The sequence below is a fragment of the Pipistrellus hanaki genome, assembly GCF_964339955.1.
Source record: "Pipistrellus hanaki genome assembly, chromosome: 15".
Lineage (NCBI taxonomy): Eukaryota > Metazoa > Chordata > Mammalia > Chiroptera > Vespertilionidae > Pipistrellus > Pipistrellus hanaki.
Window position 1 is genome coordinate 39,985,514 of NC_140517.1, and position 12,881 is coordinate 39,998,394.

The 12,881-nt window shown below is 45.4% G+C and overlaps 1 protein-coding gene across 2 annotated transcripts in view; it reads right to left on the minus strand.

Moving 5' to 3' along the window:
* LOC311609956 (cell adhesion molecule CEACAM1-like) overlaps window positions 1-7,096 on the minus strand; it is a 41,080-nt gene extending 33,984 nt beyond the window's left edge. The window contains exons 1-2 of one of the 2 annotated variants that reach the window (XM_084860764.1): window positions 6,889-7,055; window positions 5,421-5,777 (exon numbers count right to left, since the gene is read on the minus strand). In XM_084860764.1, the coding sequence (XP_084716890.1) occupies window positions 5,421-5,777; window positions 6,889-6,952 (421 nt within the window). In that variant the 5' untranslated portion in view covers window positions 6,953-7,055. Of the gene's footprint in view, window positions 1-5,420; window positions 5,778-6,888 lie in introns of both variants that reach the window. The other variant, XM_084860762.1, reaches the window with a different exon arrangement.
* Between the last annotated feature and the right edge of the window lie 5,785 nt (window positions 7,097-12,881).

The window sequence follows — 12,881 nt, forward strand, 5'->3', positions numbered from 1 at the left end:
TAATATAAAGATTTCTCCATCAGAATAGGACGTTCACTTCCTGGCCTGTGGATTGAATATCAGGGAGAAGGAAGTCCCTAGAGAGAAATAGTTAGTTTTAACAAAAGGCTGGTACTCTTAGCTTCCTCTGTAAACTACACAGTTTGTGGCACTGCTCCTTCTGTCCCATGAATCTACCTACTTGTCAACTTAGCACCACTGTTCATGCTCTCCGTAGGAATGTCCCATAGGTTTGTGTCGCACAGTGTTTTTTAGCTGGTTACATCAGAGTCACAACACAGCTCAGAGGGGTTTACCCTGTCAGTCACTCTCTCCCCATTTCCCTGAAGCCTGGTCTGAAGGAGGCCATGGTGTCGACGGGTGACATGATTTTGCCAATCAGAGGACAGACCACTATCCCACCACAGAAGACAGAGAGCAACCAGTCACCAGGTGAGCCTGGAGCAGAGCACGGTGCAGGGGTCTGTCCCGCTCACCCCACCTCAGAGGTGGTTTCCTCCTGTAGTTTGGGGAAAAGTGGTGAGCTTGTTCAAAGCCTCATAGTTCCTTGTAGCACACAAAGCAGGTAACAGAGAAGAGATGACAGAAGGAAAGTGTTAGTGACAGAAGAAGCAACGTGACCTTGAAGACCTTTGTTTTTCCCCTCTGGGAAGCTCCCTCCCTCCACTTCTTGACTCTTTATCAGGTTGAGAGAGCCCCCTCCTCACTTTCCAAGGTTGGACCCCAGCTCTGCCATGAGAGATCAGAAGAGCAAGGGAGGGGAGTCTACAGAGATGTAGTGGGAGGGCTCAGGGGAAGACTTTGTGATTTGTTTGTGTCCTTGGCCATAGGATGGGAGATAACACCCTCTAGGCTCTGTTCTGAAAACCAGACAGCCCTGCATCCCACAGCCTGGTGCCAATGGTCCAGAAGGCACTTACCATAGACTGTGATAGTCTTGATCATGTTCCTATTGAGGCCAGTGACAGAGTTATGGGCAAGGCAGATATAGGATCCACTATTATTCAAAGTGATGTTGAAGATAAAGAGATCCTATTTGGTGTTCTGGGAACTCCCATTGATAAACCAAGAATACTGTGCAGGCGGGTTAGAGGCTGCCTGGCAGTAGAGGCTGAGGTTTGTCCCACGAACAAATGGGAGTCGGAGGGGGAAATGGTGGGTGTGTCCGGGCCATCTGGAGCAGAGAGAACACAGTCACACATGATGTAATCAGAGGGAAGAGGAAGGTCCTGGTCTGTGTAAGGGCCACACTCCCCCTCTGAGCTGGGTCACAGGCTGGTTTTAAAAAGTCCCAACCATAGACCCTGTGTTCACTGAGCCTGAGTCTGAGACATTAACCTGTTTGTCCCATGAAAGCTTCTTAACCCGGAGCCTCTCCATAAAGGAGTATCCTATCCCCTCCCTGTTTTGGCTCAAGGACAAGTCTGCCCATATGTGCCTGGTCCAGGAACAGATGGCAACCCAGGGTGTTCATTGTAGGGGTCTGTGTCCATTGATCTGAGAGGGACGGATGTGGCCTGGCCTCTGGCAGTGTGGATTTGGGTGGGCAGCTTGGTCCAGGCAGGGACAGAAGTTACTCACAGAGAACATTCAGGGTGAATGGGTTACTGTGGCCGGCACACATAGGGTTCTGGGTTTCACACTCATAGGGTCCTGTGTCATTCCTCGTGACAAGGAGTAAAGTGAGAGTCCTGTTGTCCTTGGACAGCTGCAGCCTGGCACTGTCCTGGAGACTCTATCTGTTGATCAACCACAGTTAGGTGGTGTTCTCAGTCTGAGGTTCATACGTTAACATGACAGGGTCCCTATGCTCCTTCGAGTTAGAGTTGTTGCTTGTGATGTTGGGTTTGGGTAACACCGCTGTGCAGACAACAGAGAGAACATTGCCCATTGAGGCCTCCAAAGGCTTCTTCAATCAGAATTGGTGCTTCTCAGCTAACTAGAGTTCTTAAAGAAATAAGGCGGATCTGTGCATCACAAGAGAAATAAATGCATGGGGAGCTGAATGCTGAGAGATTGTAAGGCCGCCTGCTCTATGTCTGGGAGAAAAACCACAGGCTTTCTCAGGTATCAGACAACTATCAGGGTTTTATCACAGAAAGACACAGGACTGGGAATCGGAGACCACCCAGCACCTGTCCTGGCTCCTCACTGACCAGCTGACTGGCTGGCTGACCTTGGGGTCTCACCTGGAATGTGCAGGTGCTGAGTCCCTTCCAGCTACACAGAACTTCATTGCTGGGTCGAAATGTATTTCCACTAAAGCCTCACATTCCAGGGTAAACATAGAGATGAGTCATGATTGGCCACCCCATAGTCCTTAAACCATGAGAGGACTGGGCTGTGTGGCCCTGAACTGGGTGTCTGAGCAGAAACAATACATTGGAGACCAGAGCAAGTCTGGTGGACAATTAATTACACAGGCTGCAGGTCCATGATTTAGTCAAGAGTGAGGGACAGGGGATCTGGCTGGAAGTGACAGCAGAGCCATGCTCTCTGGTCTTGGTCTGTAATGTCCTTTCTGCCACTGCAGAGGGCAGGGATCCTTCCTCAACACGCAGGCAATAGCATGTACAGAAGGGGGACTAGTGGAAGGTCGAGGAGCATGAACTTGCTAAAAATATGGCCCTCATGGACCATTTGTGTTTGCAATTATGGATAGATTTTGAATTAAACTATGAAAGAATTATGAAAATCACTCATGCCCCGAAGTTCTAATGCCAGTTTTTGGTGGAATTTCTGTCTGAGAACATGAAGGTCATAGACCAAATTCTGTCATCCAATCAGGTCACATTGTGACCAAAGGAAGATGCTACAGTGGGTTTGAAATGAGGGACTCCCTGGGATAGAGAGAAGGTGAGTCCTGCTAAGAGAACAGAAGTGATGGCAGGGAGTGCCAGGGGGTGCTGGAGGTTTGGGGTGAGGTGGGGTGAGTCCAGGTATCTCTTCTGTATATAGAAAGGCATGACACCACATTGGTAGAAAAGATGTGCCATGTTAGTAAAGTTAGGAAGTAGGTGCCTCCCTGTTTCTATGGACAGTCAGGAAGATAGGCAGGCGATCTCACATGGGCATGTGGCATATGCTCTTCCTTGTCTTTCTAACTCAGGAAACAACTGGGGTTACACCGCTGTGCAGGTCACATGAATAGAAGTCATATTAATGAATAGTAGTCATATTCATTAAAATGGGCAGCAACTGAGAGGAAGCAGGGTGGCTGGTGGATCTCACAGTCTGAGAGGATACACCCTGTGGTCAAGGTGTCTTCATAATGACACACATGTGTGAAACAGGCAGTGAACCAGTCAGATGGCGCCGGTTCACCAGACCCACCCTGGGAAGGTCTCGGGATCCAGTGAGAGAAATGGGAGCCTCACACCAGGACAAGGGTGTGAGTCACCAGTCAGGGGTAAAGTGAACCCATGAGCTTTTGGAAGCTCAGACCTGTCCTTCTGCCTTTAACTCCCTGGTTGAGTCATGTAGAGAGTAGGTCATTGGATTACATGTCCTTGTCATGTGGCCTGTTTCTCTTGTTGGTCTCATGGAGAAAAGGAGCCCTGATAGGGCCCAGCAAAAGCTCTTTCTCCTGGTACCTGAAAACTGGCTCATGATGGAACTGGGGCTGCTGCAACCACTGTTTCTGTGTTCTCTCATATTGCCTGGGAGGGTGGGCCTGGACACCGGTGTTTGCAGGACAATCTGGGGAGACTGCCTGGTGGAGGAAGCAGAGCAGAGCTAGGCAATGTGTCTGGCATGAAGGAGGAAGCACATAAGGGACATGGAAGGAGCAGAGAGAGGCAGAATGTCCTTGGTGGACAGTGGGGGACACAGGTGACTTCAAAAAGCCCACAGCTGCCCCAGGGCAGGAGCAGTGCAGCCTGGAAAACCTTCTCACAGTGGAACAGCCCACAGTCACCATGTGACGTGGCTCCTGAGCTGGCCTCAGGGACAGAGGTCAGAGGGATGGACATGGCTCTCAGCACCTGTGGGGACAGGGAACAGGTGTGGCTAAAACCTTTTAGGACTCTGCATCCAGGTGCCAGTCTCTGAGGCAATTATGTATCATTCATTCATTCTGTCACCATTCACCATCATTTCTTCCCTCCTTCAAGAAAGAGCAAGTGAGTGCTGGTAGCTGAGCTGGTAGCAGGTGTAGGGAGGAGAGTGAGAAGGCAAAGGCCCTTCCTTCATAGCTAGCGGGAGTGATGCCAACACCTCAGGAAACAAATAAGTGGTTTCTAGTCTAGTGCAGGGAGGGGTGGATCGGCCACCTGATGGGAAGGCCTGGAAGATCCCAGCACTGACTCTGAATGTTATTGTAGGTAATTTGATTTGAGAGTGAAAATTAATTCTCCACTTGCTTAATCACCAGACCTGAAAAATCAATTTTGAACTGGGACTGCTAAGTAAAAGCACTGAACAAATGGCTGGTCTCAGGGTCCATAGGCACCTAAGACCCTCGTGGTGGAGGAGAGGGTGGGCTGTGGTTGTGCAAGGACCTTGCTGTGTCTGTGTGAGCCTGATGTAATGACTGTATCACACTGTGCCTCTGTTTCTCTTGAATAAAAACAGAACAAATCTAAGTGGCTCTGGATTACCATCTTGTCTGTGAAATGACCTTAAAACATCCCTGAGTACTTGACCTGAAGCCCAGTATAGAGGAGACACTGACTTAAATTGCCACTGCCATTATTTGCCTCCAGGAGAGAGAATTCCTGGGCTGACCCCTGATGGACGAGGAGCTGTCAGGAGCATCTTCTCCCCCCTGTTCCTTCCAGGATACCTGACTTCCCTCCAGAGTCTGCTAAATCCCTCACAGAAGAGTCAGCTAATGGTACAGTGTATTTTGTCTATCTCTGCACTCCTAACACTGCCTTAGCTGAAGGACTAGGCTCTGTCCCTGTCCTGATGTGGCTCTTAGGGCTGAGCCTTGGCTGGTGAGCAGAAGTAGATCCACTGCTGCCATCTAGCCCTCCAGGAGGTCAAACCCAACCTGACCCAGGTTCCCTGGAGTCAGGAGCCCTGGGACAAGGGTCTGGGAGGGGTTCCCAGGCTGAGCTTCTCTGTGAGGATTTCAGGATCCTCTCAGGCCAGGGTGTGAGCAAGCTCTGCAGGGTTTTCTCAGTGTCATGGTCATGGGAGGGGACCAGGGGCTGGAGTGAGACCCTGCTGAGTCTCCCTGTGCTGAGTCACTCCCATCAGACTTCTCTCCGAGGAGAATGTCTGCAGGGCTGGAATCTGGGAAGGGAACTCTGATCATAGGAAGTTTGTCTCCACTGTGTGTGTCCTGCACTAAATGCCCGAACACAACCTGGGAGATGATTTGGAGGGGGATGCAGGGGAGTCCAGGGCTGTCAGTTCTGTGTGTGAAGTAGAATTCACCCCACCCGGCACCCAGAGGTCAGAGAGCAATCACTCACGGTATACACGGAGCTGTCCAGTTACTTGTTTGGTAGTAAAATGTCTTAGCGAGACTTGTACGATATACTTTCCTGTGTCGTTCAGAGTGACGTTCTGGAGCAGGAGGGATCCATTGGGGTATATTGTCTCTCTACCACTGTATGCAGGCCCATTGATTGTTGTTTGAGTCTCTATTACATATGATACAATTTCATTGGTTTCCACTATTTTCTCTTTGTACCAGGCATATCTTCTAAGATCCCCAGTCAGGTTGTGGACACGGAGAAGCACTTCCTTCCCTTCGGCAGCATTGGGCGGCACTGATTCCATAGTGAACTGGGCAGTGGAGGGAAGGCTCCAGAAGGTTAGGAATGAGGCTAGGAAGGAAGAGAGAAATTGATCAATATTAGGAGCTATGTATTGGAATGGAGAGATGAGTTCATGAGTCCTGAGCAGGTCTTTTCATCTCTCAGCAGTGGTCAGAGTATCTGTGTGTGTCTCCTATGGTAAAGGTCAGCAGCATGGCCACCAATACTTCAGCACCTCTGAACCTATTATTTCCTCTGCTTTGAATACTGTTACTCAAATGTCTGCCCTCAGACCCTTGCTGACACTCAGGGATGTCTTTGGGAGACCTCTTGGGAGATTACCTCCTCTAAAGACCTCTGTCTTTACTTTCTGACCTGTCCCTGGGCTGTTCCCTGCATGGCACTAGGGGGGACCTGACATAACATCTAGATCTTTCCTTGTCTGCCTCCTTCCATTGAACATGAGCTTCATGGGGACAGGGGCTCATATGACCTTGTTGCACACCCAGTGCCTGCAACAGGCTGTAAGTGCCTGTGGATGAATGAGTGAGTGTTGCAGGGTCCTGCACCTCCTGGGATGTATCTGCCCATTTCTTTTCTTTTCTTTTTTTCTTTAAATATATTTTATTGATTTTTTTAAAGAGAGGAAGGGAGAGGGATAGAGAGCTAGAAACATCGATGAGAGAGAAACATTGACCAGCTGCCTCCTGCACAACCCCTACTGGAGATGTGCCCGCAAACAATGTACATGTCCTTGACCAGAATCGAACCTGGGACCTTTCAGTCGGCAGGCCGATGCTCTATCGACTGAGCCAAACAGGTTTCGGCATATCTGACTATTTCTGAGGTTGGTGGTAAGGACAATGTTTAGTGCCCCTGGTTAAATCTCCTCACATAAATTGTTATTATCTGAAGTTTTCAGCATTCAACTTTCAGTGATGAGTAAGTTGGGAAATGAGCAGTCATTGAGGTTTTCCTGTTCCCCATCATTTCCACATCATTTTCCTCTTGCTGAGCCCCCTCCCCATCCTACTTTGCTCCCCTGTCTTCTCCCCTCAAGTCCAAACAGAAGCCTGCTTCCTCCCCCTTGTTTTCTCTGAGAGCCCTGTGCTCCCTAGGGTCCCCAGCTAGCCTGTGCCTGTCCTCCTCCCTTCCACCATCAGGTAGTGTCCCCTCTCACCAGCCAGCAGGAGCCCCTGCCAGGGGACAAGTCCTCTGTGGGCAGGGGCTGAGGGGGACTCCATGATGTCTGCTGCCTGCTCTGTCCCTCTCTCTGTGGGAAGAGCTTGGATTCCAGAAATGCTCACAAGCACCGTTGTCCCGGTGGTGAGATGTGCTGTTCCTCCTCTCTGTGCACTGAGCCTCCTCCTGGGCCAAGATCACTTCCCCTGTCACATGGGCCAGAGGTGGAGTCTGTACTCAGGTTCCTTCCTGCCCTCCTGTTATTCCTGCTTCCCCTTTTCTTTCCTCTACATTTTCATTCCCTGTAACTGCTGAGGCTTCTACCTTCTTCAGTAGTGATTCCTACTTACGTACACACACACACACACACACACACACACACACACACACACACCTTGCTTGTATAGTAGGCAATTAGGCCTGAGTAGAGTAGGACAATAAGTCAGTAGGGGAAGGTCACCTGGTTACCTATCATCATGCAGAAGTGGACTGGGACCTTACCCCTGTGTAACCTTTCTTCCGGGAGCATATCCTGGTTTTGCAGTATAGACCCCCTGACCTTTCATATCACTGATCATGAGGTTGAGACCTTCCTCTGACCTTTCCTCCCCTGGCATGTTCTTAGTCATGTGGGTTAGATGCTCTTAGAGGGGAAAGCATCCAGAGACCTAAAAATAGCCCTTCAGCATTAAGCCCCCAGGACAATGAGGTTCTGACTGGGACAAAATACATGTAGGCCTCAGTTGTGTTTCAGCTGCAGGCCCAGAAAAGCAGCAAAATCAATGATCCAGGACATAGCTGATATTAGGATTTACTGCATTGACTCAGGACCTTCGATCCTGAATGGACACACCTGGAAAGCTGATGAATATTTTATTGGGATCCTCCACTGAGACCTCCAGATAACTGCCCTGAACAAGAAGGACCCAGTGCCGCTCTTTCTCCCTGGAGCATATCTGTGCTTGTCCCCACTCCTTTCCTCAAGGCACTTATATTTGTTTTTTGTCCTAAGCTCCATGGTCCTTCTTTTGCTTCAGTAACTAGTTTCCTGAGCCCATTTTTTCCTACAGCTCACTTCTTCTACCTCTGTGCCTTTCTAAATAAACTCTCTTATAATTTGAGTTTTTTTATTAATATTTTCATATATTTTATCTTTTAACACTTATAATTTTGCAAGATAGCAGTAAAATATTATCCTCAATATTTTACTAATTAGTACCGCATACCTTTTAAAGATAACTGGAACATTGTTTCATTGTAAATGATTGTAAAATAAAATGATCATATTAAATGCCAAATTAGTCTACATCTTTGTGTATAATTTGAGTTTTTGACTCTGAATTCTTCTCTTAGCTGAAGTCAAGTAACGAGGTTGCTGAACTGAGGGCCTAACTCCGTAGGTTAACACCTGGCGCAATTCCTCTGTTCACACTTGGACAAGCAGAAGCTTGGGGTGCACATATCCAGGGCGTCCCCCACAGCTCTGTGTGCAGTGCACAGTAGCCTTCCCACCGCCTTCTGTCATCCCCATTTGGCTCTTATCTTCATAGAGAAAGCCAGGGGCTACATCAGGAATTCTTGTCACAGGGATGCCATCCCATTTGTGTATCGTATCATCTATGCAGCTTTCTAAAGGTTTTGATACCCAGGGGACATCTTAGAAATGCTGCTTGGGCAGCTGCCCAGCTGTAGTGGATGCCCAGCCAGAATGAGACCCTGTGGGAGGTCTCATCAGCTCATAAGAGATAGGGGCACATCCTCCGTTCAGAATGATACTCCCTTCCCCATCTCCTCTGCATAGGGAGACTCTGCAGGTCCTGCTAAAAATTCAGATTCTGAATCATGTGGATGAAAGAGGCCACATGTTAACCTGACAAGCTCAGGGGTGGCCTGCATGGCAGTGTGGCAAACTCAGAGCCCTAAAGTAATTACAAAAGATGGTCTGAAGTGAAACTTTAACTAAAAGCAGTTATGGTGGATAGTTATGTCCTAGATTGATATCTTCAACGACAAGGTCAACCATTACCTTAACTGAGCTATCTGTGTTTTTGCACTTATGATAACATACCCTTTAATGTCTGGGTAAATTATAACTTCTCCTTTTCCTGACCCCTTGATACACAACCTAATGTGCTTGTGTGCCAGGACAGATACCAATAAATAATGTAGGATAGTTAACAATAAATAATGAACACGATAACAATAACAACAATTTCCTTCATTGTTATTGTTATCGTGTTCATTATTTATTGTTAACTATCCTATATCCATCTAAGTATGTGTCAATCATTTTACTTTTTTTTTTGAAAACGTTTTTTTCCATATTTTATTGATTTTTTACAGAGAGGAAGGGAGAGGGGTAGAGAGCTAGAAACATCGATGAGAGAGAAATTTCGACCAGCTGCCTCCTGCACACCCCGTACTGGGGATGTGCCTGCAACCAATGTACATGCCCTTGATCGGAATTGAACCTGGGACCTTTCAGTCCACAGATCGACGCTCTATCCACTGAGCCAAACCGATTTCGGCAGTCATTTTACTTTTTAATACAATCCCAGAAGTTTCCCCACTTTGCTTTCTCTTGCCTCTCTAATCTCTCATCAATGGATTTCATGTAACCCACCTTGGTACCCTACTGTGATTGCTATGTATAAAAATAGATTTTAAAAAAAACAAACGCTATTCTCTGGAGCACTCTCCCAATTCATTGAGATACTGCTTCCTGGCAATTGTCGACATTTTAGCTTAAATAAACTCACACAAATTCTTCACAGGTTTGAATGCTTTTATGTTAACATTAGATGGCGTAATCGTGGCAGGATTCCAAAGAAGCTCACCCAGGACCTTCCAGCAGACCTGCACTTGGTATAGGATCCAGCAAAGGGCCCATCAAGCCCACTGGTTCCCCGCCCATTGGGTGAACATGGGTGAGTTGTCTTGGATTCAGGACCTTCTCCTTCTTTTGGTCGAGGGTCTGATTTTATTTGAGCTGTGTGGAATTAAGATTAAAATCCTTGAGGTGGAATTAAGGTTAAGGGTTGACAGAACTCAGGCTAAGGTGCGATTGGAGGAAAAAAATGGTGACTGGTTTTGATTTTGGCCTTTTAATTGGAATTGCTTTTTGAGAGTCTGAGCAAAAAATCTTGGCTGTGTAAATGAGCTGAAGTCATCAGCTCATAAGCAATAGGGGCACATCCTCCATCCAGTCTGATTCTTGGTTAATCTTAGGTGCAGGAGCCCCAGAGGGAAGGCCCAACTCACCTGTAATTAACTAACTGGCTCATCTAGGGGGGCACCATAAGGCTTGGTCCTGAACCCTTCCTGTTGTTTTATTTTTATTTTTATTTTTATTTTTATTTATTTATTTCATTTTATTTTTATTTTTATTTTTTTTTTTACCATTTATTTATTTATTTATTTATTTATTTATTTTTTACATATTTTATTGATTTTTTTTGCCCCCCTCCCTCTCACACATCCCCTCTCTCCCCAGAGTTTTATGTCCATTGGTTGTACTTATATGCATGTATATAATTCCTTCGGTTGATCTATTATATCCCCCAGATCCTCCTCCCCTCCCCGCTATAATTTGACAATCTGCTTGTTGCTTTACTGTCTCTATATCTATCTTTTGGTTCATTAGTTTATAATGATCTTTATTATCCACAAATGAGTGGGGTCATGTGGTGTTTCTCTTTCATTGATTGGCTTATTTCACTCAGCATGATGTTCTCCAATTCCATCCAGGTTGCTGCAAATGATGAGAATTCCTTCTTTTTTATGGCAGCATAGTATTCCATTGTGTAGATGTACCATAGTTTTTGGATCCAATCATCTGCTGACAGGCACCTAGGCTGTTTCCAAATTCTGGCTATTGTAGATTGTGCTGCTATGAACATAGGGGTGCATATATCCTTTCTGATTGGTGTTCCTAGTTTCTTGGGATATATTCCTAGGAGTGGGATTACTGGGTCAAATGCGAGTTCCATTTTCAGTTTTTTGAGGAAACTCCACACTGTTCTCCACAGTGGTTGCACCAGTCTGCATTCCCACCAGCAGTGCACGAGGGTTCCTTTTTCTCCACAACCTCGCCAACACTTGTCGTTTGTCGATTTGTTGATGTTGGCCATTCTGACAGGTGTGAGATGGTACCGCATTGTTGTTTTGATTTGCATCTCTCGGATAATTAGTGACTTTGAGTATGTTTTCATGTGCCTTTTGGTCTTCCTTCTGTCTTCTTTTGAAAATATTCTATTTAGGTCCATTGCCCATTTCTTAATTGGATAATTCATCTTCCTTTTATTTAGCTGTATCAGCTGTCTGTAGATGTTGGAGATTAAACCTTTATCAGTGATGTTATTTGCAAATATGTTCTCCCACACCGTGGGCTTTCTTGTTGTTTTGTTGATGGTTTCTTTTGCTGTAAAAAAGCTTTTTATTTTGATGTAGTCCCATTTGTTTATTTTCTCTTTAGCTTCCATTGCCCTAGGGGCAGTATCAGTGAAGAAGTTCTTTTGGCATACGTCTGAGATTTTGCTGCCTGTGGATGCTTCTAGTATTTTTATGGTTTCCCGTCTGATGTTTAAGTCCTGTATCCATTTTGAGTTTATTTTTGTGTATGGTGTAAGTTGGTGATCTAGTTTCATTCTTTTGCATGTGTCTGCCCAATTTTCCCAACACCATTTATTGAAGAAACTGTCTTGACTCCATTGTATATTCGTGCCTCCTTTGTCAAATATTAATTGAGCATAGTGATTTGGGTTGATATCTGGGTTCTCGATTCTATTCCATTGATCTATATGTCTGTTCTTGTGCCAGTACCAGGCTGTTTTGAGAACAGTGGCTTTGTAATACAGTTTGAAGTCTGGTATTGAGATCCCTCTTACTTTACCCTTCTTTCTCAAGATTGCTGTGGCTATTCGGGGTCTTTTATTGTTCCAAATGAACCTTTGGAGAGTTCTTTCTAGGTCAGTGAAATATGTAGTTGGTATTTTAATGGGGAGTGCATTGAACCTATAGATTGCTTTAGGAAGTATGGACATTTTGATGATGTTGATCCTACCAATCCATGAACATGGTATGTTCTTCCATCTCCTTACATCTTCCTCTATCTCTTTTTTCAGTGTTGTGTAGTTTTCTGCATATAGGTCCTTTACTTCCTTAGTTAAATTTATTCCTAGGTATCTTAATTTTTTTGGTGCGATGGTAAATGGAATTGCTTTTTTAGTCTCTGTTTCTGTAGTTTCACTGTTGGTGTATAGAAATGCCATGGATTTCTTGGCGTTAATTTTGTATCCTGCTACATTGCCAAATTCATTTATTAAGTCAATTAATTTCTTAATGAAGTCTTTTGGGTTTTTTATGTACAATATCATGTCATCTGCAAATAAGGATAACTTTACTTCTTCTTTTCCAATTTGGATGCCTTTTATTTCCTCCTCTTGTCTAATTGCAATGGCTAGTACTTCCAGTACTATGTCAAACAGGAGTGGCGAGAGTGGGCATCCCTGTTTTATTCCTGTTCTTAGAGGGAATGGTTTTAGTTTTTGCCCATTGAGAATAATGTTGGCTGTGGGTTTATCATATATAGCTTTTATTATGTTGAGGTATGATCCTGGTACTCCCACCTTGTTAAGAGTTTTTATCAGGAAAGGGTGTTGGATTTTATCAAATGCTTTTTCTGCATCAATTGATATGACTATATGATTTTTATCTTTCAATTTATTTATGTGGTGTATCACGTTTATTGATTTGCGGATATTGTACCATCCTTGCATTCCTGGAATAAATCCTACTTGGTCATGGTGTATGATCTTTGTGATGTTCTTCTGGAGTCGATTTGCTAGAATTTTGTTGAGGATTTTGGCATCTATGTTCATGAGGGATATTGGCCTGTAATTCTCTTTCATTGAGTTGTCTTTATCTGGTTTTGGTATTAGGGTAATGCTGGCTTCATAGAAGGAGTTTGGAAGTGTTCCTTCCTCTTGGATT